Source organism: Thunnus albacares, chromosome 23 (genome assembly GCF_914725855.1).
Source record: "Thunnus albacares chromosome 23, fThuAlb1.1, whole genome shotgun sequence".
Classification (NCBI taxonomy): domain Eukaryota; kingdom Metazoa; phylum Chordata; class Actinopteri; order Scombriformes; family Scombridae; genus Thunnus; species Thunnus albacares.
Window position 1 is genome coordinate 11,369,938 of NC_058128.1, and position 13,188 is coordinate 11,383,125.

Genomic DNA, 13,188 nt, shown 5'->3' on the forward strand with positions numbered 1-13,188 from the left:
ATTTAGATATATGGGAAAGACATGAGTAAATAGGGTCAGATTTCATGACCGTCATGCCCGTGCATTGGTGTGATATGTAAGGAAAAACAGAAGAGCAACTCTTCCTCAGGTGACTGAGAATGTCAACACAGGACATGATCAGATTTTGTCAGCAAGAACAATCTGTTTACAATTACATAAAAAGGGATATTATAGTAGGGTTGGAGTGCATAAAGCCCTCATTACAAAGATGAATGCACATTTGAGAATTCATTGGTGAAAAAACCATAGGCACTGATCTACAGAGATGTGGAAAAAGCGATATGGTCAGATGAGTCATCCTTCACCATATTCTCAACAAGTGGGTGAGTACATGTGTGCCATACACCAAGAGGCGTGAATGTTTGACCCCTACAGTGAGGGGATCTGGCGGCTCTGTTATACTGTGGGGGTATTTTGCTGGCATGGTTTGGGTCCACTTGTCCCCTTACCGGGAAGGGTCACTACAAATCAATACAAAGTTGTTCTGAGTGATCACCCTTATCCTATGATGAAACATTTCTATCCTGATGGGAGTTGTCTCTTCCAGGATGACAACGCCCCAGTTCACAGGGCACGTGGGGTCACTGAATGGTTCGATGAGCATGAAAATGATGTGAATCATATGCTATGGCCTTCACAGTCACCAGATCTCAACCCATTTGAGCACCTATGGGAGATTTTGGAGCGACGTGAGCGCCCTCCAACACCATCATCATCACATTCTGTGCTGCCACACCTTCTCATTGCCTTGAATGAGAAAGTGTGTCCAAACTTTGTGCTGGCTCTATATATATAAATATAATAATTTCATCCTAACTTTTTAACACTCAAACCCACAGACTCTCCAGTGTGTGATGAGCAGATGCAGTGGGCTGTAATGACAAACTAATTTATTCTTAATAATTAATTCAGGTAGTGGGTGTGTCATTAATCAACTTTTTCCGGTGTTTAGTGTGGGCAGAGATATATTTCTGTCCCCAGAGATGCTGCTATTAAAAAAAAAAAAAAAGGAGAAAAAACAAGCGATTTGATTATGATTTTGACAGCGCCGTTAACAAGAAGGCAGTCACTGCGACAACGCTCCAGATCTGTAACAATCCCACATCATCAATCATCACTTTAAATCGAAGTTTCCCACAGTGCATGAATTAGTCATTCACTGCAGCTGCCTACCTCATACTCATAACTGTATTCTTCGCCATTATAAAACTCATCTTCCTCCTCTTCCTCTTGCTCGCCCTCTTCACTTGTCTTCAGATAAAGGAAAAGAGGATAATAATTACAGGAAGATACTGTTATAGATCATAATTTATCATTTGTTGCAATAACTGGAAGACATTACTGTACAAGGCCACCCATTAATCAAAATTATCAGAACTGTTATCAATATAAAGAGAAGCATATGGATGACTAATGCATGCTTTATACTAGCCACACCATATATACAGTTACTGCTTAATTATGATTGTTATACTTAAAATGTGTTAATTTATTATAATTATTTGTTATTATATTTTAGTAAAAAAAAATGTTATTTCTACACAAATAAGGTTATGTTAATGTCAAGCCAGTGTTAGAGTCTGTGTTTAAATTCTGCAGTGTGAGACAGCTGTGTTAGTTGGTTTGTTTTTGTTTAGTTTGGGCAAAGATGAGTTTGAGTTTCCAGGTTTCGTTTGACCCCTTCAAGGACATTTACCAGGCGGTGTCTCTGCCTCTTATGTCGTCCTTTATTTCCTTTGCCCTGGTTAAGAAGTTCACAGTCAGAGAGAAAAAAAGATAAAGGTTTCTCATGCTTCAGAAGTTGTTGAAGATCAAGTACAAAACAACCAGTTGACAGGTTTAGGCAGATGTTTAAGAGGGGAATAAGTAGTTAATAATTATAAAAGATTAAGATGTTTAGGAGCCCTCAGTGTTAAAAGTTACCAAAATGGTTTAGAACTATTTATACTTGTACGCCCACAATGATGGTTTTGCATGTTTCAGCCCATTCATTACAAATTTATTGTTGACCATTTTTTGAGGTATTCCTTAAGTGGATTAGCTTGATTCCCTGCAGGTAGTAGCTGGTTTCATGGTTGGTTTCATAGCAGTATTATATCGATTTTATGATTAAATCATTGGTTAAAATATTGAACTGGTGCAATGTAATTACAATGTAATTTCTATATGTATGGAACAAATATTTCGATTACAGTAAAAAAGAGGAAATGAGTTATGAAAATCTGCTCATAGAGACTTGAGATGTATTTTCACAGAGAGCACTTTCTTGCCCTGAATTGTGTTCTCAAAACTCTGCTTAGCGTATTTTTGGATGCTTCACAAATCTAAGAGTTGAGCGTTTTTATTGCAAGAAACATTGAAATTTACATCATTCTTACAACAATTTTAATGTTTACTGTTTGGCTTTTGGATTTAATTTTCTGATAATATAGCTCATGTGTGCTCCAACTCCTGGATGTCTGAATGTCCTTAAAAACACCTACAAAAAAGCACCTGTCCCCATCTGCATTACCATGCAACAATACCATGATTTTTTATTTCTTTTAAATAAATTATGGTGAAAAAATTGTTACTGTAATCTATGTCAAGTGAGTTTCAAATCTCTGTAAGTTGATTTTCATACTGTACTGGTATAATCTTAAATCAGCGAATGCATGGAGGATAGGAAATTGGTCTAAATGTGCCTTGGAGAGTTGGTATTCATTTAATACATACAGGGCTAAAACATGCAACACCAGTATGGTCCTATAATAATACACATTTAAATGATCAATGGCAACATAATTATACCTGTTAAAAAGTATCCCATATTAATGTTATATGTTGAATGTAACAGATGAAACAATACTCATGCTGGTCTATGATCCCTCAAGAGTACACCCAGTCATTAATAAGATGTCTACAGAAGCTTTACCTTCCCACGTTCCCTGTTCTTTCTCTTTTGTCCTGAATTTTTCCTCAGAGAGTCTTCCTGAGTGAGGAAAACAGTCTCCACCACAGTTTCTGGTAACCCTGAAACCGTCTGACATACACATTTAAATGTTTTTATTGATAGTAAGATTTTTTAAAATAAACAGAACATGAATGCTAAACAGAACAAAGTCTTTCCAACTTCTGACTCACCTCAGTGTTTTCAATTCCAATAACTCAATTTAGTGTAATAGATTAGATTGTAATCCTCAAGGGCTCCTGCAGCCCTTTTGCAACAGATAATGTTATTTTTTTTAAGTTTAAGTTGTGTTTTAATGATGATTCATTTACAATTTTTCTATGTTTAGTAAAGGGTCAGAAGAAAAATGACAGAGATAAAGAAAAAAATATTATTAAGGTACTAAACTGCATTTGAACCCAGGATTTTATGGGAAATTGTTATCAGCAATATGAATATGTGACACAAGTTTGAATGAAATGTTTAACTCTCTGTGTAAATGAAGAAATTCAGAAGATAAAATATTAGCATGTTTAAAGTGCTCAGCATGTTTTCAATCATTTAATAGAATTATAGATTTAAAGATGGCATATTTTATTGTACAATAGCCTTACCTCCTGGGTTGAAGTATAGTTTAAAGTAGAGTTGACTACAGTCAGGTTAATTTTGAGTGAAGATATTTCGCTGTTGTCCTCGTCTACAATCTCCTTCCCTTCAGATTCCTTTAACTTGGCCTCAATCCTGTCAGACTCCTGCTCTCCTTTCAGTGTGGTGACACTCCTTAATGTGGGACGCTCTGCAGTTTCATTCAAAGGGTCCTGCATATGAAAAGACAGAAGCAGTGTATGTGACAAAATGTGTATGTGATACTACTGGTCCAACAGTAGTATCTATTTGATGTAAACTTATTTAAGGTTCAAATTTAAGTGTAAGGTGACACAAAGAATTTTTAGTCCAGTCAGCCAACTTATATAGAATAGATTATTATATCAATGTAGGATATGTACAGCATTGATCAGAGTCAGAATCAGCTTTATTGGCCAAGTATGTTCACGCATACAAGGAATGTGACTCTGGTTTCTGGTGGCTCTCAATGTACTGACACACAACAATGTTCAGCAAGATACACATGGACATAACAGCCAAAACAAGGACAAAAAAGACAAACAAAGATAATTAAACTAAACATATCACTATTATGTACAAGTAAGTAGGTGAAAAATGGATACATGCAAATAAAAACAACCAATGGACAACATACAGTGTCCATATACAGGTAGAACTGTTTTTGCAAACAGGATACAGTGTACAGGTATATAAGAGTGCAAGGTGTGCTGAAATAAATACTGAACTGATAAAAAAATGTGGTAAGTTTCTTTGTATACATACAGTAGGTGGTTATGTACAGTATATACAGCCTGCTCAAATATAAAATTTAACAGCATTGGATGATATGTATATATGTTATTGCACATTTTGCATTTTAAACTAATATAATTATTTATAAGTTGTAGCTACAGTGGATGTTCTGTTAGTGTCAGTACAGTATCTTCAATCAACAAAGCATACAGCAGATCGCTTAAGTAGTATCATGAACCAAAATATAATTATTAATTTAATTTTTAAGTTTCTTTGTCTTAGAAACACGTATAATTATAGCAGATTTTTTAGAGATTTTATGACTCAGGAGACTTTTATCAGCTTGGTCACTTACAACTTTTAAAGACTCTGGAGGCTGTCCGTCTAACTCAGCGTCCTTAATGGTGTCCAACTCTGACAGGGGCTGGTTGGAAAGGTCAAACTTCAATGGACTCTGTTCAGATGACACAATCAGCTGGTATAAGCAGTATGTTGTAATGTAAAACATTTGTAGATTTATTAACCTGTGTTCCTACATTGTTGTGATTTTAAGTAAACAGCGTCAAAAACCTTCTGAAGATCTTGTCCTACCTTTTATACATTAAAATCTATCTGTCACAGGTACATTAAACCACTCATACAGTGTTTGAACTGACCATTTACTATTAATAACATCCCACACACACTTTTTTCTCATGTTTACATACTGTGTACTTAGTGATGATGTTGGATGTGTGAGTTTCTGTGTTTTCCTTTGTTTTCTTGGAGGTGCCGATCACATGAAGCACCTCCTCTATTCCCTCCTGTAGCAGCCTGTCAATCAAAGCCTTCAGCAAAGGCAGCTGAGAAAAGAAAGAAGTTTTTATTTAAGTCAAACTGAAATACTCGCACAAATTCTGTCAACCTCGAAATTGGTACAATGTCATGCTCAGAGCTCACCCTGATGCCGTAGGCTTCAAACATCACTTCAATGTCCTAAATAAAAGGGAATGCACATTGCTCAAAAACTTAATAATACAAAATGAGAGCATGTATCCCAGAGGAGCAACCACTACATTCTGTATTCACCTTCATCTCAATAGATTTTCCAGGAGCTCCAGCTTCACCCTAAAGACACATGAAAGCAAATGCAGTGAAAATGATGTCATTTCCATTTCCATATACATGTGTTTTTGAGGGATTACTCTGATCAGCACTACCTTCTCTCCTTGTAGGCCTCTTTCTCCTTTATCACCCTGCAAAAATAAAAATAAAAAACAAATGAGCTACACAGCCAATATTTCTTTTTTTTTTTTGTAACTCAGTTTAGTATAAACCTCATCACCATCTTACCTTCATTCCCGGTGCACCCTAAACACACAGAAACAAAGGAGCAAGACATTGGAACATGCATCTACAATGCATGACATGGCATCAAGTTTGCCATATCTATTTGCAGATAATGGCACAACTCATTGCAACCCACAATAAAAGCACTATAGTCATAGCTGAATGATGACTCAGATGTCATGCAGGCAAAATATGAATTACACCATGCAACAGCTGAAATGATGTGTCATTATTCATGAGCTATAAATGTGTAGAAACACGTCATGTGTTACATTGAACTCACAGTAGCTCCTGGAGGACCCATTGGGATTGGGAATGCTTGTCGGATTTCGTCAATATTTGCGTTCTGTAAACAGATTCACAGAAAAATCAGTAAAGTTTAAACTGCCAGGCAAGTCTAGGTGGACCTGTTTAATGGTTCTCTGAATCACCACAAAACAGAATTGAGCCAAAGTGATAATGATTATAGGTATACCCCTGCATGCACTCATTACTCTATTAAAAAAAACAACCCAAATCTCTCCTTCCCTGTTAACAAATCACTGAAAATGCAAGCGATTATTTTTACCTCTGAAGTGACAAGCACTTGCCTACCAGGCAATCCCGGAGGTCCTGGTTCCCCCTTACTACCATCTTTACCCTGTGAAGAAACAAAAACACCTCAGTGTTGCAACCTTTCTCACTTTTTTTCCTCTTTTTAATCGCAAAAGCACTTACATTTGCACCTGCATCTCCCTTATCCCCCTGGAATGAGAGAAAAGTTAATGTGTGTATTCAAAACACAGCTTCATAGATGTTTTAGTTGGTTACAATAAATTTGAAAGACCTTTTTGCCGTCATCTCCTTTTTGCCCTCTTTCTCCCTGTGATAGTAAAATACATTTTAAATTTCAACAATTTACATGAAAAGAGTAACACATTTTGAGGATTTGAAGAATTTTAATAGCAAAAAATCTCAAAATAACTTTAGCATCAATATAACAGTAATACAGTTGGTATCACACATGTAAATGTTTCTCACATCTTTTCCTGAAAGTCCCCTCTTCCCATCGATGCCAGGTCTCCCCTGAAGAGAAGAGGACATAACACAACCTCAATCTCTGGAGATATTCTTCAGATTGATCATTATGATGGAAAAACAGAATTACACACTTGAAACAACAATATAGTTTGTTATATTGGCTTGAATGTAGACTCCAGTATTGACTGTCACCATTAGAAACATATAAAGGAGGATTAGTGAATGTTTGTTGACTAACTCACTGGAGTTCCCGGTAAGCCAGGCATTCCTGCGATCCCAACCCGGCCTTGATCTCCTTTTTCTCCCTTCTGTTCACATGCAAACATACATATGATGCACAAATACATATGGACATGCATACATACATAAACAAACTTTTTATTTATCTAACTCTTGACTATATTTTAAATGGATTCTAGTACTGATGACCCTGTGGTCACAACTAGCTTGTCCTGTTTGTTTGTTTGTTTGTTTGTTTTAACAATTGATAGTTTTTAACCCAAAATCTCTGTTTCAAATTTATCATGTCAAACATTGATATGACATAAAAAAAGCTCATAGCGCCACATTCATATGAACTGGTCTTTAAGTCTGTTTTCTGTTTGTTGCATTTCTGAGAGAAACCAGAGTCTTGCGAAATTCATGGTGCCACGTATCTTACTGACATGTTAAAATTAGCCACCAGCAGTGAACAAATTAAGTTTATTTGTTTGTCATTTGGCACCCTCCCAGGAGCTAAATATTCTGTGCATTGATTGGAATCACCAGAGTTCCCAAACACAGTCAATCCTAAAGGCACACAGTCTTTCTACTTGCACAGTAAAATACATTCATCTTTTCAACTCTCAACATAAATGAATTACATTTTTTTTTGTCCAAAGACATCATTCATAGTTGAAGCACTGCAGTTTATTCATCTTGTTTAAGTTTAAAGTTACATTTTTCAAGTTTAAGTGTCATGTCAACTATTAAAAAAAAAACACTTAAATTAAATTCACATAATTCTTCAGGACCAGAACATAAACGTCAGACAAAAAATAGAAGCATCACACCAAAAACATAAAACATCTGAAGTGTGTGGGTGCTTGAAAACGTGAGTAAAATGAAAGATGTGAGTAAAAATGCATAAAGATTCAAAGAACGTGACATCATCATTGCTTTTCCTTTCATAAATGCATTTGTGTAGGAGAGATAATGATCTGTAATTTTTATGACAACATAAGAAGCTTTTATGTTCTGTCAACCTGTTCATCTGTCTTTTGATTCAGCTCAGTTGTAGACTGTATCACAAACTCAAACAACTGCTAACTGCCACAATCTTATAGCACACAATGAGGCTCCTCTTTTTCTAATATTTGAGCAAATAATTTTACTTAATGTGCTGTTAACCATGTACACATACAGTATGACTACATACAGTGTTTTCTTATTTTAAAAAAAGCATGTTGCACTTACCAAACCAAGCTCTCCCTTTCGTCCTTCTTCACCCTGCAGGCATTGTGAAAAATCTAATGAGTAAGCTCTGAAATTTGAGCTCAAAGCAGTTCACATACGTAGATTTGAATGATGTGTGCTAAACTGTGTATACAAGTTTGTATTACCTTTATTCCTGGTTTCCCTGGTAAACCAACAAGTCCATCTCTTCCAGAACCACCCTGCAAATCAACACATACATTTTTAAACAAATGTACTGATACAAGTAGTACCGCAATACATGCAATTTGAATGATGTACATACCAGAGATGGCCCTGGTAGTCCTGGTTTACCCTCTGGACCCTGTGAAGAGACACAAATATTTAAATAGTAGGATGATTCAGAACAGCAAAGACATTAGAAAAATACCAAATATAACTAAGAAAGAAAGCCAATAACATGAAAAAGCTACTGTAGAAGAACTAGCGCTAGCAGAATTACAACAATTTGGCATTGCATCTGTACATGCCAGTATCCTTCCTTTATCACCTCAGATTCATTTATTCTGTTACACTTTGTTTGATTGCAGTATTGATGGTATTCATGATCAGCTTGTGTTGAATAAAAACTCTCTACGATTTCTGTTGTCTTACATTTTTACAGTATATCTGTTGAGCTTGTTTGAGGAGAAGATGCAGTATATGGAGCTTGTAACACACCAATTTCATATCACAGTTCTGTGTGAGCGTAAAGGGTAAGAAACAATAATAGTAAATTTAAAAATGCGGGTGCACAGTGTCCTTGAAACAGAGTAAGTTTACACATGTTCAACACTAACATTAAAATGGACATGGCTCGTCCATGACATATACTGTCTGTGGAACAAGAAGAGATACTCACTCTTGGTCCAGGCAGACCTGTTTCTCCTCTCAAACCAGGCTGACCTGGTTCTCCTGGTTCGCCCTGAAAGAGGGAAGAGGAGAGCAGAGGAGAAAAGAGGAAAGGAGAGGAGAGGAGACAAGAGGACACAAAAGGAGATGAGACGTGAGGATATGAGACGAGATGAGAGGATACGAGAGGAGACCAGAGGAGAGTAGAAATTTCAATTCCCTCATGAGAAAAAAGATGAATAAAATAAAGCATGCTATTCCTTAAATTACCTTAATAACTCTGGTCAGTATGTTGTTGTCTGCAACAATCTGGTAGAACAACATAAAAAAGCACAAACATTAATTTGCTAGATGACAAACAATTTCAGTTGATTGAGAAGAGACACTGATTTTCCAGTGTCTTATGGGAGAGTGGTGTTTTTTTCTTTCGTTCTTTATGAGCTTTGTTGCAACAAATGCCCTGTTAAACATGGCTGAACTGATGGAAAGCTGTCAAAAATTATAATAAAGGTTTGTTTACTTGTTCTCCCGGAGGTCCTGGTTTTCCCTTTGTGACAACAGCGGCAGGATCAAAACAAGAGCACAAGAAAACACAGTTAAAATCTAACATGTCACACTGCTAAACACGCTCCATATTCGCAATACAAAGGAAAATAGTAGGTGCAATGAAGCGTGACCACACAAAAACCCAAACTTAATTACTGAATATATCAAAAGGGGAATCATGAAGTCACAGGAGGATGAAATGTTGTGAAGATGTGACATGGTGACTGACACAGAAGAATGAGCCCAAGACGATCAACCAAGAGAAACAATAAACATGCTCAATCAGTGAGAGGGATGATGAATACAAACATACTTGCTCTCCTTTTTCACCTTTCTTTCCATCAGTTCCCTTCAAAAAAAAATCACAGGTTATCTTGAAGCATTGGAATTTATGACATATTATTTCAGTGGTTTATGGTGACATTCACTCTACGAAATAAACTTATTTCCTACAAATACAACTGACAGTAAAGTTGTGAAAAAACAAAATAAAATAGATATTTTATGTTGATTTCTTTCAGGGAGTAGTCATCTTCTGTTAATGCATAAAGAACTTACAGGCAAGCCAAGATTCCCAATTTCTCCTTTCTCTCCAGGGTCCCCTGGTCGTCCTGGTAAACCCAGTGGACCCTGACCAAAATTAAGAAAGGAATTAACAAAGGGCATAAAATGAAACTGTACAGTATCCTTGTATTGGTCCTTGCAAACTGCAAAATATATGTGTATATTTGTCTTTTTTTGAGTAGTTGGGTCAGTGAGCCTGTGCAAACTGTAGCGATTTAAACCGGTGTCTTTATTTCAGGAAATTAATCATCTGGCCCGAGCAATGTGCAGATTTCATTTTTTTTCCTGCCATATTATTCAGTTATTAAACTCTTACATGCCAAGGTGCCCTCTAAAATATGCTGATGAAGCGCTGCTGATTGTTTCTAGGATACGGATGGTGACTAGAAGGCTAATTAGTCTTTTGGTCAGATTGTTGCAATCAGGGCCCCAAACACTTACTAAACGTAAAAAGTTAAATGAATATAACTTTTTCTTTTTTTATCATATTGCTGTATTAGTTATGGAAAACACCAAAGAAATACCCTAATTCCTCTGTCACCAGGTTCTCCAGGTGGTCCTTGTTCACCCTGTGAAAGAAAAAAATGTATTTATCAATTAAATTTCATATGTAATTCTGAATGTAAAGTATAGGTCTTTGTTAAACCAGCTAACCTCCTGACCTCCACCAATAAAACAAACAAAAGCATAAAAACAAATAACCTCACTGTACCTTTATCCCTTGGTCTCCTTTAGTTCCAGGTGCACCCTACACACAAGGTCAACAATAATTGTCACCAGTACTGCAATGTAAATATTCAGCCATCTGTGCAATCATATACAGTTTATATATAGAAAAAAGAACAGAATTTGTTAATTTATTATTCACACAAACTGTGAATGAAACGACACATCAAACAATGACTTGTCCAGACATTTATCATGTTCTACTCATGTCTTATGTTTTAATTCATACTCTAAGCCTTGTGAACTGCTGTGTTATACAAACAACTTGTATCATTGCTGTAACAACTACTCAGGATTTACTTACATCTTTACCTCTTAATCCTGGTTCTCCAGCATTGCCGGGTAAACCAAGACTCCCTTTGTCACCTTTATAGCCATCCTGCCCCTGGACAAAAAAATTGATTAACAACGTCAGTAAAAGTTTGAATCTTTTGAAAAAGTAAGTTTTAGGAGCCTCATACATGAGCAGATATGGAATGAAAGTCCAATATTCACTCTTGTTTTAGGTCTGGCTTGGTCTCCAGATACTCCTGAGTAAAATATATCTGGATCTTTAGCTACAAAATGCTCGACTATGTTCACCAGCTAGGTGCTCACTTTGTCTATCTGCAGTTTGGTGTGGGGCAGGTAGTGTGTAGTGTGTTTTTACAGCTTAAAATAGCTGCCTGCTGCTTCTACAGCACAAACCACGTTGATGAGAGCAGTGACAGACAACCAAAACAGTAAAGTTGCGGGCCAATATGACACAATTTTATTTATTATGCTAAAATGTTCCATGGTGTTGAGGAGAACTGCAGAGTCAGGAGATAATTCTCTGTGGGTTTGTCACTTGCAGCCTCTTTCACATTACATAGTGTCATGAGATCAATTGTTGATGTAAAAATTTAGGTTTCTGCAGCTTTCAGTAAAATAATCTGTTTTCACTTACTTTTGGTCCTGGTTTTCCAGACAAACCAACATTTCCCTGTAAATAATAATAATAAAACAAATATAATAACAATCAACAGCTATTTGTTGGGTCAGTATTACAGAATCACAGAATGACAACAAGGGTTGAATTAATTCATTATTCAGGGGACTCACCCTCTCGCCATTTTCTCCCTTTGGTCCTCGCTGGCCCGGAATCCCAAAACCAGGACTGCCCTGCACACATCAAAAACAAATCATAGCCGTATCATTACAAAGCTTTTTCTAGAGTAACAGCAATTTGCTCAATTCATACATCAGTGAATAATAAATGACAACATGTAGAAATTGAAAAAATGCAAGCATGGTGTACAGTATTGCTCACTATTAACCTTTTCTCCTTTGTCTCCTTGTTCACCCTTTATTCCTTGCGGACCCGTAGGACCAACTGGACCAACGTCTCCCTGAAGGGAAGGAAATATGCACGCACACGCACACATACATACACAGCACATCAATCAGTGATTCTGGTCACTGGGCTACATTATCACAACAGTTTCAAAACAAAACTCTCTTCACTTTAAATGGTACCCTGTGGACTGAGATTAAAGAGCACCCATTCAATGAAGCATTCAGTCCCACTGCAAAAGCTAATGAGAAAAAATCTTAATTGTGTTTGATAAGCAGACCCAAAGGACTGAGTCTGAGCGTGCAAGAATACCCGCAACAATTAATTAACAATGTTTCGACAGAATAAAATATTAACGGAATCACTTCCCTTTAGCTGATTTACTAATTTTATGCTGTTGAAGATAAATCCAGGCAATTGACTTTGACATACAAGTGAGTTTGTGACAAAATGTAACAATGGCTAATTGGGAAAACCTAACCAGGAAATGAGTTGCACTTTACTCCCACTGAGCAACTTCTAAAACTCTGCGCCTGTAGTCAAAGTAAGACCACTGCAGACAGGAATTTATATTCTTATTATCTTGGAGTCAAAGCCCCACTGGAGGCAACAGTAATATTACTGGTTGAGCCAATAGACCCAAAAAACAGATACAAAACATGCAAAGCTCATAGTCGGCTGAAACCAATGTCACTGTACATATATTGAAATGTGTTTTGACCAGTAAATATATATTTATATATACATGAATTATCAATCCAATTGTTCAGGTTGTACAGAGCCCTGCAGGTATTGGGGGCAAAGTTTTGTGCACACAAAGTAATTGATTGTACTTTGTGTGTCAACTGCTGTTTCCAAGGTCAAGAATAAACTCTGAAACTTCATTCTTAACATGTAAATAAGTGTGTGTAATAGGCACTGAGATGTTTAGCAGGTAGGTACAAGCTGGAAGTCGGAACAATTTAGTTTTTTTTTTCATGCAAGATTTCTGTATTTTTGGTTTTGTCTGTGCTCTTCTCACTTGTTTGAAGTGGGCTGAAGGTTCAGCTGGAAATGTCATGTCATGTCATGTCAT

At 36.5% G+C, this 13,188-nt stretch overlaps 1 protein-coding gene across 3 annotated transcripts in view; it reads right to left on the bottom strand.

The window, feature by feature from the left end:
- Positions 1-13,188, bottom strand: part of col7a1l (collagen type VII alpha 1-like) — a 65,863-nt gene that overhangs the window by 19,103 nt on the left and 33,572 nt on the right. For 2 of the 3 annotated variants that reach the window (XM_044343232.1, XM_044343234.1), the window contains exons 45-74: positions 12,097-12,168; positions 11,882-11,941; positions 11,727-11,762; positions 11,103-11,183; positions 10,785-10,820; positions 10,597-10,641; positions 10,067-10,138; positions 9,822-9,857; positions 9,483-9,509; positions 9,233-9,271; positions 8,973-9,035; positions 8,397-8,435; positions 8,260-8,313; positions 8,114-8,146; positions 6,901-6,966; positions 6,659-6,703; positions 6,465-6,500; positions 6,356-6,382; positions 6,207-6,278; positions 5,922-5,984; positions 5,642-5,659; positions 5,509-5,544; positions 5,378-5,416; positions 5,249-5,284; positions 5,017-5,151; positions 4,665-4,763; positions 3,565-3,768; positions 2,936-3,043; positions 1,718-1,762; positions 1,195-1,272 (exon numbers count right to left, since the gene is read on the bottom strand). In XM_044343232.1, the coding sequence (XP_044199167.1) occupies positions 1,195-1,272; positions 1,718-1,762; positions 2,936-3,043; positions 3,565-3,768; positions 4,665-4,763; positions 5,017-5,151; positions 5,249-5,284; positions 5,378-5,416; positions 5,509-5,544; positions 5,642-5,659; positions 5,922-5,984; positions 6,207-6,278; positions 6,356-6,382; positions 6,465-6,500; positions 6,659-6,703; positions 6,901-6,966; positions 8,114-8,146; positions 8,260-8,313; positions 8,397-8,435; positions 8,973-9,035; positions 9,233-9,271; positions 9,483-9,509; positions 9,822-9,857; positions 10,067-10,138; positions 10,597-10,641; positions 10,785-10,820; positions 11,103-11,183; positions 11,727-11,762; positions 11,882-11,941; positions 12,097-12,168 (1,800 nt within the window). The remainder of the gene's footprint in view (positions 1-1,194; positions 1,273-1,717; positions 1,763-2,935; positions 3,044-3,564; positions 3,769-4,664; positions 4,764-5,016; positions 5,152-5,248; positions 5,285-5,377; positions 5,417-5,508; positions 5,545-5,641; positions 5,660-5,921; positions 5,985-6,206; positions 6,279-6,355; positions 6,383-6,464; positions 6,501-6,658; positions 6,704-6,900; positions 6,967-8,113; positions 8,147-8,259; positions 8,314-8,396; positions 8,436-8,972; positions 9,036-9,232; positions 9,272-9,482; positions 9,510-9,821; positions 9,858-10,066; positions 10,139-10,596; positions 10,642-10,784; positions 10,821-11,102; positions 11,184-11,726; positions 11,763-11,881; positions 11,942-12,096; positions 12,169-13,188) is intronic. The other variant, XM_044343233.1, reaches the window with a different exon arrangement.